At 40.8% G+C, this 18,124-nt stretch overlaps 1 protein-coding gene across 2 annotated transcripts in view; it reads left to right on the top strand.

The window, feature by feature from the left end:
- The first annotated feature begins 1,795 nt into the window (after positions 1 to 1,795).
- The window catches only part of ptch2 (patched 2), a 29,580-nt gene continuing 13,251 nt past the window's right edge, over positions 1,796 to 18,124 (top strand). For both annotated transcript variants that reach the window (XM_077724585.1, XM_077724586.1), the window contains exons 1-9: positions 1,796 to 2,431; positions 4,333 to 4,525; positions 13,743 to 13,932; positions 14,040 to 14,109; positions 14,188 to 14,279; positions 16,365 to 16,473; positions 16,564 to 16,650; positions 16,746 to 16,867; positions 17,427 to 17,574. In XM_077724585.1, coding sequence (XP_077580711.1) covers positions 2,279 to 2,431; positions 4,333 to 4,525; positions 13,743 to 13,932; positions 14,040 to 14,109; positions 14,188 to 14,279; positions 16,365 to 16,473; positions 16,564 to 16,650; positions 16,746 to 16,867; positions 17,427 to 17,574 — 1,164 coding nt within the window. In that variant the 5' untranslated portion in view covers positions 1,796 to 2,278. The remainder of the gene's footprint in view (positions 2,432 to 4,332; positions 4,526 to 13,742; positions 13,933 to 14,039; positions 14,110 to 14,187; positions 14,280 to 16,364; positions 16,474 to 16,563; positions 16,651 to 16,745; positions 16,868 to 17,426; positions 17,575 to 18,124) is intronic.

Consider the following 18,124-nt stretch of genomic DNA (forward strand, 5'->3'; position numbering starts at 1 on the left):
GAATGTGCGTGGTCCCCAAACGTGCAGCTGCCAGTAGTGGACCAACACCTAAATCCAATTACTTCACATCCGCTTCCAATTGTTTTTAAGTCAGGCAAAGGGGCTCAAATTAGCACCAGGCGCCTGACAAATGTTCCGCACAGCAGCACCGCTCGCCCTGCGCAGACGACCCTGCTAAGTTTTGACACGTTTGTTCACCCTGGTATTTTTTTACTTTGCAAATTACACTTTTAAGATTTTTTTTTCTTTCTTTTTTTTAGTCGGGCGGATTATGAAGCGGTTTTGTCTGGGAACCTTCTTTCCAAGCTCATGTGAGCTGCTTTGTGAACTCATGAAATCATGCATGTCAAGACGTGGAAACGTTCCAACGAGTCTCCTTAGATAAGAGTGTCACTCTGAACCAGGCAAGGGGTCTTTAGGGTGGGGGGGTTCGGAGGAATAAGATACATTATAACAACGGTCTTGCTTTAAAGTATTCTGAGAGTTAAGCTTAGAGTTGCATTAATGTTTGAGAACTTGCACACATAGCAAAGACATGTGGGTTGATAAAAGAGAACGGATGCATAATTGTGGTTGTAGTGGACCACAATGGAATACTTTAAGATATAGCATCTGCCTGTTCCATGAAAGTTCAATCAAGTTCCAAAATTAAAGTTATTAACAGTTTCCCTCAACTGTAAATAAGTCACTAGAGTACAGTAGGAAACTACTCTAAAGTACAAGGCATCAACATTTTTTTAATGACAGTAATTCAACCTTAGGTTCATATTTGCAGTCACTTGTGTGCTTAGAAGTGACAATAGATGCTGGTATTGTATTATTGTAGCATTATCATTCATCAGGAATGAAAATTTGATATCTTTTACTCATACAGACAAACAAACAGTATTTGCTTAGGAATTGCAAGGGTGGCCGTTGTTTTTGGTTGCGGTTTTGATAAACGCGGCTTTGATCGAGCATGTGTTTGTATTTGGTTTGATGTTTCAACTTGAATTAATACCCAGCATAAGCATTGTGAAAATATTGTGCATGTACTAACCGAATACCCAAAAATAAACTGCGATTAATAGCAGAATAAATATACACCAGGAGAAAATAATGACCAAAAGCAAAGAATTATGTACACTAAAACAAACATAGGGTTTAGTGCGTCACCCTCACAATTCTGGGGTCAAACGCCCAGTCCCATGTCGGTCCTCAACTTCGTACTTGCTTGTGTGGTTTTTCTCCGGGTACTCCAGTCTCCACATCCCCCAAAACCAATCAAACACTCTAAATTACCCCTAAATACGACTGTATGCATGTATGATTGTCTATCTCATATCATCTGATACCCATCATTAGTTAGGATAGTCTCCAGCACCCCCAGCAAACCTTAAGCAGTTCGTAAAATGAATCAATGAACGAGTCCCCGCATGGAATTAAGTAACAGAACAATTCCAAGTAGTAATGTCCACAAAACAGGGAGTCATGTAAAGGCAAAAAAATGTGTATAAACTGTAAGATGTGTGTGCAAACAGGGAATAATGTGCACAAGCATGCAGTCAGCAGGCAGGCGTGCGTGTGCGGGATTTATTGAAAGAGTTCCTCTCTCCCTCCCTCCCTCCCTCCCTCTTTTGCTCCCTCCATCCCTCCTCCCTCCTCTCCTCTTCTCTCCCTGCCCAGGCAGTAGCAGCCTGGGTGGTCTGCCTCTCTCTCTCTCGCGCTCTCTCTCTCTCCCCCTTCTCTCTCTCTCTCTCGCTCTCCACTTTGGTGAGCTGTTGCTTAGCAGCTAATAATAGGCGATGTTTGCAAAGTAATTTGCCTCTTCCTCGGCCAATGGGAGCCACGGCACTTTTCCATCAAAGCTCCCTTTTCACAATTTGCCGAGAGGCGAGCTCCTCCAAATGTTGCCGAAGCGCGATCGGAGGTAGACGTGACGCGCGACCACCAGCAAGACCGCCGCTGCAACAACTCCTACCGACACTTTCGGAGAAGCCGTTTTTTCCTGGTGTTTTTCTCCTTGATTTTCTTTGCTCCATTTCACTTTTTCTTCTTTCTTTTTCTTTTGAACAACTTACTTGGCGATCGAATGACGACGGGGGGATCTTTACGGATTGGGGCGCATAATGTTGGGATGGAGTTTGGCCACTCGTTCGGCTCCACGGAAGACTAGTAGGACACTTTCTTCCAACCCGTCGGCACCGGACGCGCTCTTCTCCCATGTCGGATTATTGCGGCGATCTGTGAAATCGCAGCCGCTTTGTGTGTCGCTTCGCCCCCCAAACCTCTTTGGACCATGGCCTCGGATCGCGGGGTACCAGGGGCCGGCGGTGTCTTTGGAGAGTTACCCCCGAGCTACACGCGCTCACGGCCGGCCACTGACGCCGACGCTCTTCGGAGACCCAGCGGCTACTGCCACGCCGCTTTTGCACTTAAACAGATATCAAAGGTGATCACTTTTTAGGATTTGCTGCACTTTGCTCGCTTTTTTTTTAACACCCTACATGTTTTGGAGGGATGCCGTCTTTCAATTAGATGTCCAAAAAACCAGCTCTGTGGGAGTCAACTTCCAGGAGGTTTCATTTATGGATGACAAGTTTTGACACTAGTGTCAAGGTTTGACTTTTTCCTGTCGCAATCAGTTACTTAGTTGAACAAAACTGGTTATTTAGATTACAATGGCAGTTTCTTCTTTTTATTGGAAGGTGTAGTGAGTCCTTTATTGGTGGTCCCAGTACCAGTTCCCCAAGAATTCACATATATGGAATAATTAGTGATTTAAATGAGCATTTTTATTCATATTGTTACATTTTTGTTGTTGTCTATGGTGTTTTAAACAATTGCATAGTTTATATATACCCAAGAACAGGCACTCTAGGAACTTGCTTCCTAAAATTGTCGCATAGTATTGATGATGCACCAAAAAGTCATACTTTGAAAAAGACATTGTTAAACTTTTGTTCAATGTTGTGAATACTTTAAAGATTTTGCATGTGAAGCAGCCTGGTCGGTTGTTGCGGGACTTTATATAACACATAACTCTTCACTAAGGGTCCCAAAACCACTAAAAAAGCCAAACTCTCAGTCTGTAGTGGTTTGAGCAAAAAGTTCATTGAGCTTACACAAGTGGAGGGTTTAACTACCTCATCCGCCAATCAGTAGAGTACAATAGGAAAGCCAATCACTTTCCAGAACGCTAGATCTCCCCTCTGTTCTATGCACCATTTTTGTGGTCGACTCACATTCCCATTCCATGTTGTTATAATGTCATCCTAGCTTTCCCTTGCATTTGTTTTTGACTTCAGGCAGCCTGTCAGAGCAGCATGGTGGGCTCCACCAAGCTGTTGTTTGGAAATGCGGTGGGTCCTGTGAAGGAATTCACTGATTGAGTTTGATCTGACAAAGCATCTTTTCGGACCGCCCGGATGCTTGGATGTGTTTCAGCGCCGCGGAGAGGAGGGAGGGGAGAAGGGGAAACGTAGCGGTGACAGTTGTAGCGCTCACAAGCGAAACTATCAAACAAATATGCATACAATCTAGCAAGATGGATGAGCTGCAGATCCTGTTTTAAATATGTAGAAAAGTTAGTAGGCGGCTTGATTAATGTGGAACATTTGTGACTCTCAATCGTGTAAATTGAAGACATTCGGAGGTTTGTTGTTGGCCTCAGAATCGTCTTAATTGCGTTACGTCATGGGAGATCCTGCCTCAGCTTTGGATCGGTTCATGTGACCGGAGTTGGGGTGCAGACAGTGTATTGCTTCTAAACTTTGCTGAATATACACGGTTTAGACAGCATGTTGGGTTTTTCAAGGGTTGACGTGAAGGGTGAATCAACTATGAATGCAAGGGGTCTGTTTCTATCCAGTCAAAAGATGAGTTACACTGTGTTTGATTACAAATAAGAGATTGCCAGAACGCGTCATACACATCTGGTTCCTTATCAAAGCATGTTTCGAGACCCCCGCTGGGGTGGCTGCTCATCTACAAAACTAATAGCCAAGCCATCTTTTTCTTTATTATTTTTAAATGAATGCAAACGAAACCAAATTTCTTATGGAATGTTTACATAACTTTAAAAAACGAACCCGAAATCTCTAAATGATACAATCCCAAATCCCTTTGGTAGTATTTCCAAATGTGTCATTTTTTGGGGGTTTCACACTGATATTCACTTTATCCTATGACACAATTGACAGTTTTTATAGCAAGTTTTAACTAAAGTAAAGGATTTGTAGAAAGCTTATATGTCTTGGCCCGCAAGCCATGAGTTTGACATCTATGGTTAACAGTACACGTCATAATACTGACCCCCACCATCCATCCCTCCCTCCCTTACTTCCACTCCAGGGGAAGGCGGTAGGTCAGAAAGCCCCCCTGTGGATCCGCGCCAGGTTCCAGGCCCTCCTGTTTTCTCTGGGCTGCCACATCCAGAAACACTGCGGGAAGGTGCTCTTTATCGGACTCTTGGTGTTTGGGGCCCTCTCGGTTGGACTCCGAGTTGCCGCCATCGAGACGGACATCGAGCAGCTGTGGGTGGAAGGTGAGTTGACGTTTTTTGGCATTCCAAGCCGCCGTGCTTCCTGTGTTGGTTGTTGTTGAATGGTCGCTGAACTGTTTGGTGCTTTCCCCAGTTGGTGCAAATGGGAGCTATAAGGGTACAAGTGACCTTATGTCACCTCTGTTTATTGGGAAGGCTCTTTTGGTGTCACATGCTTACAGACTCTGCATGTGTTTGGGTAAAATTACAGGGGGGTCTTCAGTTTACGACGTTATTACCGTTGAGCTGGCTAAATTACGCCAACAGTCGTAAAGTCATGATTACAGTAAATATTTGGGAGAAAAAAAACACCCGTAGGCTATAAATATAAAACAATCAAATGAATTAAAGTCTATTATCTCTAGTATTGAGCTTACGTTTCATGTATTCTTATGCTAGAGAAGAAACTTTTAAGGTGGACCTCAATTATGAGTATATTTGTCAACTGCTATTTTAACAAGAGGGCCATTTAAAGATTGAGGTTGTGATTTAAGTATCTTAGAAAGTGCTTCCAAAATGTTGATAGGTGGTCTGTATTTGAAACAAATGGGACATTGGCTGTTTGTGGTCCTGTGGGCTGAATTTCAACTCTTGGATGTTGATGGAACTCAACTTCCCACAGCTGACGTCATGTTGGCACTTCTTTAGACATCAAACTCAATAAGAATGAATCAACAATGTTCTGCATCTAGCCTACTTTTAGAGTCATCAACCATCAATTCTTAATGAATTATATACCTCAAATCATTTCATCATCATGTCTATCAGTATTAGAAACTCATGCATCCTGTCAAGCAGAACACCACCAAATCTTACCACACACACACAAGCTATATTAGGTCCAGGGCCACTTATAGGTTTTAGGTCAAAGTTATCGTCACATTATATTTTTTTTCAGGTGCAGAAGCAGCTTTATTTGTTTTTTCATACTGGCCAAAATTCCTTTTAAACCCCCAGGCTTTCAATGCTGGGGCTGATCCCTGCAGCAGATGGACTGTGTGAATGGTTAGCCATCTTTGAGAGAGAAGGAGGGTGCTGAGGGGGTGTCGCAACCCCTCCACACACACATACACATACACACACACACTCACCACTCCCCCCCCCTCCTCCCTTACGACTCCCTGTGTGGTCCCTAACTATTCTTGGATTCCATTCAACAAGAGGCAAGGCAGGCAGGCAGGCAGGCACCCCCCCTCCCTCCTGAAACCACCGCCTCCTCTACCTCCTGCTCTACCTCCTCCTCCTTGAAAAATCTAAGTAAATGCAGCTGAAGTTTACCCACCTGTTTTGCACGCTCTAAAAGCGCCACAGCAGTTGGTGAATATAAACACACCCTATAGGACCTTTTTTTTTCCGGCCCACCATGTCAGCACCGGACAGGGTGTGGGGGGGCTTACATGACGACCTCGTCCTGTCATAATAGTGGCACGCTCTCGATATTTAATAGATGAATATAGACCATTAACATATATTCATTATCAGGAGCCAAAAAAAGTTGCACTTGTTGCTTTTTCCTTTCACTGTAAAGATTCCCGGATTAACTCTATAGCTAATTGGCTATGTTTTTTTGTTTTTTTTAAAGATGTTTAGACGTTTGTGTGCCAGTTGTTTTGCTGTGGGACTAAAGAAGGAATTGGGGAGGGAGAATTGAGTTGGCGCAAAGGGGGTTCCTAAAAAAAAAAAGGAATGCTGTGCCTTTAAGAGGCCGCGGCCATGTTTCTAAAGTTTCTGCCTGCCTTGTTTTCACCAATAGCCCATTCACAAAGCTGCGAGGGGCCACAATGAAGAGTAAAGTGGTTGTGAGACAAGGAGCGGTTAGTTCTCGCATGCGCAAATTCAAGTAAACACTCGCACGGATGCATACAAACCGCATGACAAAAGATGATAAGACTAGGCGTTATCTCAAAGCAGGGCTTTAGATGGTTTCGATTCGTTTTGGAGGAATTGGACACTTCCTGAGTCGCATATAAGTGTGAGGAAAATAATAGCCATTGTGGTTAAATACTGAATATTTTTTTGCAAGAATTTTAATATTGAATATAGTATATAATCTTTCATTCAAAAAGAAATACAAATGTGGAAAATATCATGGTTAAATGACTCATTTTTGAATGAAAATAGCATTTTAAAGATTTGATGTGAATATATTGGGGGGGAATCAATTCCTGTGTAATTAATTATAAAATTATTGGTAAGTTTCGCAGTAAATAAAAGAAAAATACAAGATATATATTAAATTTCCTGATTTTCCCCCTTTTAAATCAATAATTGTCATTTTTTAATCTATTCTTCTGTGTTTTTAGTTCAAAAATCATTTGTAAAATCTAAAAATATATTTCAAAAAGCTAAAATAAACATTGTTTTAGCTCTATTAAAAACTGAATATTCAGGGCTTTTAATCCAGTTCTTTTAATCCATTCCCACATGAAATCGAGTTGACGTTAACACGTCCCGCAAACCAACCCAAGTCTGACACCCCTGCTTTTGGGTGTCAAAAACACCACATTGAAAGGCGTCGTTTCGGGAACTGTCCTCACACAACACGTTCACACCGACATATTTGCCACATTTTATATACACAAACAGATTTTTCCACTGTTTGTGTGTTGAAATTTACACTTCTTGCCTTCTCTTGAGTGACTTTAGTCCTCACACCTGTCTGCTAGTATAAAAGTTGTCATTAAAGAGGCTGACGAGATACTCAACAGCCACAAAGAAAATACTATATGACAGCCACATGCCCAACATTTGTGTCCTCCAAAGAAACATTAGTTTAACAGTTGATCTCCATTATTGTCCTTTAGTAAAGGGGCTTTAAATAGTGCCGATAAAAGAATAAAATGATACAGGAAGGCAAGAGTGATGGGAGTAGACACCCGGGAAGAAATGGGGGGGTTAAGACAGGAAGACAGAAAGTTTATGACTTGCTGACACTTTTTTGCCTTGCCTTGTCTCATTTCTAAATATTACATTCCCGAGAGTGGTGAGGTGTTTCTATTGAGAGAAAGAAAAAAAACATCTGTATGGTAGGAAAAAAGAAAAAAAAGATAGAAAAGACCTCACGGTTTCTGTAAACAAATGCTTTCTAGCTGAGTTTTAGGTGAGCCGTGACAGACCCGTTCAGCGATTCCAACTGTCCAAACACCAATGGAGTATAGAAAAGGCCAATTGGGTGAGCCATACATCCCATAAAGAGGATGTGAGGGGTTTGGGGGGGTCTCAAGGCCATTGCAATATCCATGCAGTACAGTATAGTTGCATGCAAAAAAGCCTCCAATTCCAAACAAACAAACCACAGCAGGTAAATGCTACATTTCATGCAATTGCACACAGTGGCCCAGTTTGGATAGAGAAAGGGAGCTCTATAAGGCATTATTGGAGGTGAATAGTGCACGCTGGGCACCCCAGCTAGATAAATAAACTCATAGCGCTCAGGGCCCGAGACCTCACTGGTAGGGAGAACAAACAAGAGTAGAGTTAATCTGGGTAGCCTCCAAATGTTGATTTCACCCCTCTTTTTTTGTTGAAACTCCATCATTCAGTCTGAGTCATGCCTTGCCTTTCTCAGCATCTCTGGGTTATAGGACCACCCCTAAATGAACATTTAGACACATGTTAAAGTGATATGTTTGTGCTTGTTTTCTTTTACGGATCAATAATTTTATAGTTATAATCTAACCCAATTGATCTCAGTTATGGAATTTTTGAATGACTGTTGTAAGGGTTCTTAGGCAAAATGGATTGGACTTGTTTTGTGCTCAATGGTAGTAAATGGGTTTAAAATGACAGAGATGGATGGAGTTTTTAGAAAAAAAGACAAAAATAGGGGGTTATATGTCATGTTTGTCATGTAGTGCTTTATTTTTCTCAATTACGTACTATAGATAGAATGTAAAGTGACGTAATGCATATATTTTCCTGACTTTGGACACTAGAATGGCTTTAAAAGCTATGAAACGACTCAAAAAAATGTGGCGTCATGAAAGCTCAATTATTATTGGATGGCAATCACTCCCCTTTTGTCAGAATAAAGCGACACCAGTCACCTTTGAGCTTGAAGCATTTTCCCTTCAGCTTTACATGGTAGTTGTATTAAAACCTCCATGTGGAGGATAACTAGACACTATTTTGCTGCTTATAAGAGAAAAAGAGTGTGTTGGAGGGGTTAAAAAAAAAAGAAAAAAGAAGAAGAAATGATTCCCGGGCTCAATAAATTCATTTCTGCTTTGAATGAGACCAGCAATGTGGAAAAATTTTGCCTTTCAGGCTAGGATGAATGTATGTTTCAACCACACATTAAGCAGTATTAGCGGTCAGTGGAGTGTCTAATGTGACTATTTTTCACAGTGGCCAACACTGGCCGCGATTAGCATAATTAGCAGAGGCAAGCCTATACATATGGAAATAGAAAGTGCCTAAATGCCAGCCCTGGTGGAAATTTATGTGTGATGGCTAACACCGCTGGCACATCTGAATAGAATGTAAGTGAAACAGATTTTTTTTTATCTTGCTTTCTCTTGTTTTTTCTACTGGAAACGCGCTTCTTTTTCATGTACACGTCTGACGTATTTTATTTTTAATACGTCAACTTCTAATTTCATCCGAGAATAGTTTGAGGAAGATTCAGATGAGGACAAAAAAGGTTTACACTGTATTTCTATAGGTAAAGTAGCTTAAATGCCAGCTTGTCTCTTTTTTTTTTTTTTTTGGTGCCCCCTCCCAGTCTCCCATTCCCACTCCCACAGTTGAGTCTGGCATTGTTTTACAGGCTGGGAACGTTTTGGTCCATTTGCTTTTTGTTGTGAGAAAGAGGGAAGAGAGGAGAGAAAAAAATCCTGCTTTATTTTATTCTGCTGTTTGTTGGGAAACATCTGAAAGAAATTGAAGGGTTGACTGACAACAAAAGGGTGGTGTATTGGGTGTAAGTAGTAGAGTTGCACTCTGGAGGGGCTGCCCATCTGTTCGCTACAGCGTACTTTTCAGGCTGTGTGGGCAGACGGAACCGAGCCAGTTCTAATTCGGATCAGTCCACATGTGACAACTTGATTTAGATATTCCTAGAGAGTTGAATTCCTCTATGTATTAGAGCTTGTCCTCCCAGGGAATGGTTGGTGTATAGTCACAGGTTATGGACAGTAAAGCGATCATACTTATAATGATTCTGTAAAATGTTAAACTTAATTATACAAGTGAGAGATATGTTGTCAAATAGGTTGGTAGCATGACACTAGTATAGAAGGTGAAGGTAAGAAGAAGAAGAAAAAAAGCCTACATGTCACGTTCAGCCCTCCTCATCTCGGGTCTTCCTCCAGAACAGCGTGGGGCCTTTCAGAGGCCCCCCTAATCCAGCTAATCTACCACACTGAACTTTGAAGGTGGCCTGCCCTGACCCAGCATGGCCTGAAACAAGGGACTTTTTGGGCCTATACACCAACAGAAGAAATAGAATTAGATAAATAGGTGGCAGTCTCCATGTATATATATACATATATATACATACACTTATATATACTTATATATATACACTTACATACAATTATATACACTTATATATATACACTTACATACACTTATATACACTTATATATATACACTTACATACACTTATATACACTTATATACACTTATATATACACTTACATACACTTATATATACACTTACATACACTTATATACACTTATATACACATATCTATAAGAAATGTGGTTTCTAGTTCAGATTTTTGCTTGCATTTGTCATGAGGAAAATTCTCTCATTTTGTCAAGTTTAAGCTAAACGCGGAAGAGAACAGTCATGACGAGAGCAAATCATTGAGATTGTTTAAGTTAGCCATTACGCCAGGCCAGACATGTTCATCCAAACATTAAATCTATAAAATCCAAAGTCATCAAGCCGTGTCAGGGCTTGTTATGACTTTTCTCTTCTCTTTCTCAAAGTCATAACTCTTTGCTTGGGATGTTGAAAGACTCACGACACTGTTTCCAGTGATGTTTTCCCGACTTTTTGATTCACCTTCAAACCACGATCCAAACATTTAATACTAAGCAACCTGTTAGACTTTCAAGCACCCATTCTCCTCCCTTGAAGGTCTTTATTCTTTCTATTAGCCTCTAGGGAGTATTTTTTCCAGGGAACATTTGCGGTCCACGGTTTAGGATTGGGGGGGAAACACACGAGGGTGCTGAAAGACGAGATGAGACTCAAAAGAAAAAGACAAGTGGTCCATCTGGGGTTGAGCAGGAGTGAGTGAGTGTGGTGATTTGTAAAGTTGAGGTGTTTGGGGCCGGGACCAAGGGAAAGAGACAGCGAGAGAGAGCGAGAGAGCTAGGAAAAGAGAGAGAGGAGGGCGGATCGGGCCGCCTGGGTGGTCCAGATGGGAGGAACGAGACACAAATAGCTATAATTTACTTCAGGAGGCCTGTAATTACAGAGCCAGAGTCTCTCTCACTGAAGCCACCCAGTTCCTGTTGGGATCAAAAATCCCGACGCTGTAGAGGTTAACATGAAAAAAAGGTAAATATCACATTGTCAATAGACAGGGTTCTGTTTTGTACTTATACATTTGGAGGTAGACATAGGTTTTCCAAGTCATTACAGTTCATTGGTTGATTGTTGAGAATTTGGTGGAATTCTTACTCATACCCTGAAGTAACTGAAGCATCATATATAAATATTGTTCCAGTACTGATTAGTTTACTCCCTCAAAAAGTGAAATGGGATATGTTAGATCTGTGCAATGGACTCTAGTGTCATTCTTCTGCTTATTGCAAATCTGAGGTGTTTTTAAATGATACTTAAACTCGATTTATTGTCGTTTAAATCTAGCCCAAATGATTGTTTCAAAACAAAATGGCTGACTTCCCTCTCATAAGAATAGTAAACAATTCTAAGAGGGTCTTGACAACACCTGAAAGAAGCAATTTCCATAATTTATGTATTAAAAATAGATCCACTTCTCCCTCTGTGAGTACCAGTTAGTGCAAATGCGATCCGTGAGGAAATGACCTAAACGCTCTTTTTCTACTGTTGCCGTTCTTCCCAAATGAAAACTTCTATGTCAACATTTAGCGGAATGTCCATTTGGGGGTTGGAGGGGTTGGTGCGTTCTAGCTCGGCGGCGGCGGCGACTGCAAATAAACGCAGTGATGCGATATCCTCTGGCCCGCCACGCACCAAAGGTAATTAAAGCCTTAAAAGCGCGGCGAAAGAATATTGCAACCCCCCTTTCCCTGAGGTCCAACCTGATCTCACACGTTCATAAGCCTCGTCGTTTGTTTTCTTTTACCCGGCGTCAATTTCAGGCCACGTGGGGGGAGGTGCACAACTTTCGAGTGTACAGTGAATACTCATTTATCGGCTTAGATACAATCGTACTTCTAGAACTTACGTTTTAGGGTTTTAGTACTTTTTCTCACTGTATAACTTTTACGAAATCGGGATGTCCCGATGCTGATTTTACGATAAGATTTTTTACCAATGTGTTTTGCCCACACCGATCCAATGCCGATATTTTTAGATGTGTAAAAATAGTGTTAAACATAATATTATAACTATAAATTTATTGGAAAACATAGAAATGCCCTGATAAGAAATCCACCATCTTGGTTTCTCTTCCAGAACCAAGACACAACTAATCGGAAAATTTTCTAAAGCAGGATTGGACAAACTAGTCCTTGAGGATCTCACTAGGTCCTGGTCTTTATTCCAACCAATCCAGGACAGACCGATTAAACAATGAAGTTCCTTCTTAAATCCACTAATTGCACTTGTAGGACACCAAATTGGTGAAAAGGTGTCATCTTCATATGCCTTTATAATGTAGCCTACTTTTGCAAGGAGTTAAGAGATCCATGGCCCAATGCAATCGAATGCAAAGTCGTGAAAGTGACTACAAAAGTGACAAGTGTTAGAATTAAGGAGGAGCTATACTTCTCCAATGCTTCCCACATTCTCCCCCCCACTCCCGTCCTCAATCTACTTGTGGCATTGTCATGTAGAGGGACAGCAAGAGAGGGGCAGACGGGCCCTCAGTGATCCAGCGCGGCATGTTTCATGTCCACTTGGCACAGGCACAGATCCCCCCCGGCTGGCAAACTCTTTTCTCCTGTAATTAGGAGGCTGGAGCGTATATAGCACACACACATACACATACACATACACACACACAAATACACAGAGCCAAGCATTCCTCTTCTCCTCTTTCATCCATTGCTCGTCTCCAAACTCCTCTTCATGGCTTCATCGTCGCTTTGACGTAGCGCCTTTAATCAAATCCATTTACTTGTCTTGATTTGCCTTTATGTCTTTCATTCTCCATTTCTATGCACAGCAAGCCATCTCCAATATGTTGGTTTTAAAGAGCAAAAATTAAAAAGTACATTGACTGGCATACCCATTAGTGTACATTGCAATACTTTTAAAAAAAATCCATTCATTCGAGCTCCAATTGACTTTAAAGAGTCATTCACTCTCATATTCATGAACATTTTTTGGGGCTTTTGAGAACCTAAAATGCATGTTTTTAGATCGAAGGTTTGAGCAAATTCTACATATGAAGACTTAAACCAATATGAAGAAACTGAACTTTTAAAACAATTTTATTCTTATTCCTACTAGTCAAGTCAGCTAAAAATTGATTAAATAACAGCTTTTATTAAGAAAAACGTTCAAATATTCATGTAAATAGTTCCATTTCCAATCAGTTCCTCATTTTTACCAGGTTAAATACATTTCTAATTGTGTACAAAAAGCCACAATTCCAAATATATATTATTTCTGTACATTTCCATCTTAGCCTAGCATCATAGACCCCTGCAGATGCATTTAACATAAAGACAAATGGGGTAATTTTTCATGGATTTCAACTAGGTGATTGTATCTGCCATGCTGAGTGGGATGCGAGGGATCAGGGGACTTTTTTTTCTCTTTTTTTTTTTTAAAGTAACAGGGCACATCTGTTTCGCAGAAGGAGCCAATGTGAAGCTGCATTAGTCATTTCTCTTGGCCAGACTCTGCCTTGTGTGAAGTGCCTTCAAAACCAACACTGGCGAGGGCCAAGGGCGTTGCTCCATACACACGTGTGCACGTTCATGTGCAAATATATGAGCACACTTTTTTGTTTAATACTGCCAAATAGGGAACACTGATGGATACCTTAAGTCATGTGTCAATTCAAAATGACAGCCTATTTATATAAGGATTTTTTTCTTCTTCTTCTAGCTGGTAGTCGAGTGAGTCAGGAGCTTCGCTACACCAGGGAGAAGCAAGGGGAGGAGTCTATATTTACCTCACAGATGCTCATCCAGACCCCCAAAGAAGAGGGTACTGATATTCTTACCCAGGAGGCTTTGCTGGTGCATATGGAAGCTGCAATGTCAGCTAGCAAAGTCCAGGTTTCCCTTTTTGGAAAGTAAGTTGAATTGGATAACTTTATTCATCCTGTTTTTGAGAGCTTTGTGAGTGATATCTTGTTTTTATTGGATGAAAATAGTTAATTTTCTATGTTTTTGTGTATAGGTCGTGGGATCTCAACAAAATATGCTATAAATCTGGAGTTCCCATCATTGAAAATGTCATGATTGAAAGGGTATGTTGAATCAGATTTTATTATTTTGAATATTTCTTCTTCTTGTGAATATTAATGATGCTATTTTTCTGTTAACAGATGATTGACAAGCTATTCCCTTGTATGATAATCACCCCATTGGACTGTTTTTGGGAAGGGGCCAAACTACAAGGAGGGTCCGCCTATTTACCGTAAGTGATGGAATATTTAAGGCAATAAAGTTTTTACTATGGTTTTTTTATTAGCTTTGTTTATAAGAGACGTAATAATATGCTGAAGATGACATTTGAGGGGGAGTATCTTTTTTAATAGTTGTACTTATGTTAAGAAGTGACATCAACGGGTGAAATCACAGCAGTGAAAGCCTCTTAACCCCTAAACAGGATTTTATATTCATTTATTTTTCTTAGTCACAACAACTGTTGAGATACTGGAATTTGAAAATTTTCATTTTAATTTCATATCTTGTACACATTTACAATTATTACTATTATTATTATTGACGTCAACTTGATTTCGGACCATTTTAGATATATTATTTAGATTTTTTGTTTTATAAATGGCTTAAAAGAACTAGATTAAAAGCCCTGAATATTCATTTTTTTATAGATCTAAAACAATGTTTATTTTAGCTTTTTTTATATATATTTTTAGATTTTACCAAATAATTTTTGAACTAAAAACACAAAAAAATCGATTAAAAAATTACAATTATTGATTTAAAAGGGGAAAATCAGGAAATGTAATATACATTTATACTCTTCATTTGAATTTGATCCTAAAACAGAAAGTCGACTCTCACTATTTACTTTCCCGGGCCACAGAAAATGATGCGACGGGCCAAATTCGGCCCGCGGGCCGCCACTTTGACACATGTGCTCTATAGACACCATTGCAGACTTTTAGGGGAGCTGTTATGAATGTTTACCACACACTGTATGGAAAGATACAGTCAGGCTGTCAGTGAGTGCTTTGACTGACAGCAGTGGTCAGTAATAGAGTTCTTTTAGGATTGGACTAGTCGATGGGGGGGTGTTTCCCGGCAGAGAAATTCAAAAAAGAGAAAGTGAGGCACTGAGGGAGAGATGGTGGGCTGGTAGAGGGAAGGAGGGCGGGGAGGTGGCGGTGGTGGTGGTAGGGGTAGGGGAGCCCTTTGGGTCAGACAATGGTAAGCATTCTTTCAGTTTACGAGTGAGTGTCCATCAGTGCAGGGGCCCTGGAGGAAAGAGGGAGGTAGGGTTGGGAGAGTTGGGGGTGCCCCGGCTTTGTCAGCTCGCGGCGAACACTCGCCATTCTCATGGTAATACCCCCGCGCTCCCAGCTCCCCAAGTTGTCCAACAAATAAAATAGGCCGCATTCAAAACTCAAGTCCTTCCAGAAAGACAGAAAGAGGCAACAAGACGGTTAACATTGAAGTCTGGGGCGTATTTTTTTCTATTCCAAAAGTTCTCCAGAGCCAGAAGTGATATTTCAATTGAGAGCTTCATTTATAAAAGGCTGAGCTTTCTTTGCAAATTAGTTTATGCTCCCGCAAGGGACAACAATGTTCGGTGCTAACTCTCCACTCAAGAGGGCCAAATCTTCTGAATATACTGCACACTGCCTTCCCAGCATCTATTGATGTTTATTTATAATTAATTGTAGTAGAATTTGAAAACAAGGGAGCGGAGACACACTTCTTCTTCTTATGGTTTCCATCTTAAGTGAGATGGAACCATAAATAAAATGTATGAACAAATAAGGGCCTGAGCTTCATTTAGTTAGAGATTATTTTAAACTTATTTCTTTTACTGACAGTGATCAAACAAACAGTTCTTAACAAATATGCGTTATTGGAATAAATGATAGGATTAGATCCTAATGTGGATTCATCAATTATTCGAAAGTTCCCTTTTGTAATGCTGTCAAGTTAGGATACTCGGTGTTCTTCCGGGAATTTAAAGCCAGGTATTCTAGTGTGAATCTGAACTTTTGACTGTGTTTCTCCCCCTTGTGCGTAGGTGAAACATATCAAGATGTTTAGAAGGCAGAGGTAATTGTTATGACTCAGTGTAGGGCATTGAGGAATGGAAGCCACCATGCCTTTCCTCTAGGGCATTGTGGCAGTGTGAAATGGGATAATAAAGACCATTTTATTCTGTATCTACTAAGAGGAGGGGAGCAGGGAGCATTTAAGCCGACAAAAAGCATTTTTTTTTGCTTAACCAGGGTGCACCAGGCTCTTCGGATGTGTTTTTTTTATGGGTTAGTGTTGATTATTGGTGCTTTCTCCGCAGGGGTATGCCAGACATCCAATGGATGAACCTGGATCCAGTCAAGCTCATGGAGGAACTAAGTCAGTTCACATCTCTGGAAGGATTCAAGGAGATGTTGGACAAAGCCCAGGTAGGATTTTACTTCACTTGTTCATAGGATCTTCGCGATTTAACCTAGTGGATTAATGTATTGCCCGTCCGTGACTCTGCGATTCTCCAGGTTGGCCACGCTTATATGAACAGGCCTTGTTTGGATCCATCGGATCCCGACTGCCCTCTCAGTGCCCCCAATAAGGAACAATTGGAGGTATGTGTGCAGCCAACAACACATCATTTACCAAAGGGGGAGAGAGAATCCAGTTTTTTGAGTGTGGCTGATGGTTGTTTCTCTATGCCTTGTAGTCTCCTGACATCGCCGGACGCTTACAAGGCGGTTGCCACGGTTTTAGCCAGAAGTTTATGCACTGGCAGGAAGAGTTGATCTTGGGAGGGCGCGTGAAGAACACCCAGGATGCTTTGATGAGGTAAGTTTGACCTTCTTTCTTATGCTTTAGACTTAGAGAGTTCATGTTTTTAGGTGAAGTTGCGGATGCCATGTTTTTTTAACTGGAATTTTTCAAATGGTTTCGTCAAATGACTTAAATGTCCAATTTAGTTTGCAAAACAGAAGACAGTGTCTTGGTTCAATATACAGGATTAAGAAACAGTGATAGCTAGAGAAGTATTCTCATTTCTTCTGTCAACAAAAAATTCGCCCTTTATCTCTTTCTCTTCATTTGAAGTGAGACAATACCTCGTTTTATGTTTAACTGCCAATTTGCCATTTTTGTTGCTGTGAACTAAAAAAAAATGGTGCGTGCAAACTCAATTTAACTTCAGAAAGAGAAGTACTTTGGAACAAGATTTAATTATTACAGCTATTCTTACCTGGCAACCAATTCAAGAGTATATCCCACCTACTGGCAATTGTTCGCCGGGATAGGCTCCAGCACCCCTCGCTTCAACAGAACAGACTGACTATTGTAAACACTGCTGACAAAAAGTTATATTTAATGCATTTTGCCATTTTTTTTTCCTTTATAGCGCCGAGGCTCTTCAAACTATGTTTCTATTGATGAGCCCTAAACAGCTGTATGAGCACTTTAAAGACGATTACGAGATCCACGACATCAACTGGAATGAAGAGAAGGCTACGGCCATCTTGGAGTCATGGCAACGGAAATTTGTGGAGGTATAGTTGACCCTAGTTAATATTCTATCAAAGTTTTGGTTTATCGGCTAATTCTCCAAACTAATGAGTCTTTTTTTATGCTTTTTAAACCATAGTAGCATTGTGTGTTGTCATACAATGAGATGTTTCCATGTTCTTATGCATATTACCGCCACTTTTGTTGGAATTTCGTCAGCTTCCTTGTAAGCAAGTTAAGGAGTTGTGTGCGTGTGTCTGTGTGTGTGTGTGTGGTAGGCCAATCATCTCTCACTGTCAGAGCCCTCGTTATGGGAACAAGCTGTTGCTCTGATAGCTGACACCCACGACTTTGGGGCTAAGCGAAGAAGGCGGGGGAATTATGTTTTTTTTGGGGGTGGGTGGGCAAGTATTGTGCTATCACAATGCGAAAATCCCCAAAAATCAAAAAAACTGAAGAACCAAAAAGACAAGAAACCACAACTAGATAAAAAAAATGTAATGGGAATGATATATGAGCAAAAAAAGATAAGTTAGTGGCGGCCTTCAGAGTCATGTGATCCCTATTCCTTTCACCTTTGACATTGCAACCTCT

The sequence above is a fragment of the Stigmatopora nigra genome, chromosome 9 (assembly GCF_051989575.1).
Source record: "Stigmatopora nigra isolate UIUO_SnigA chromosome 9, RoL_Snig_1.1, whole genome shotgun sequence".
Classification (NCBI taxonomy): Eukaryota; Metazoa; Chordata; class Actinopteri; order Syngnathiformes; family Syngnathidae; genus Stigmatopora; species Stigmatopora nigra.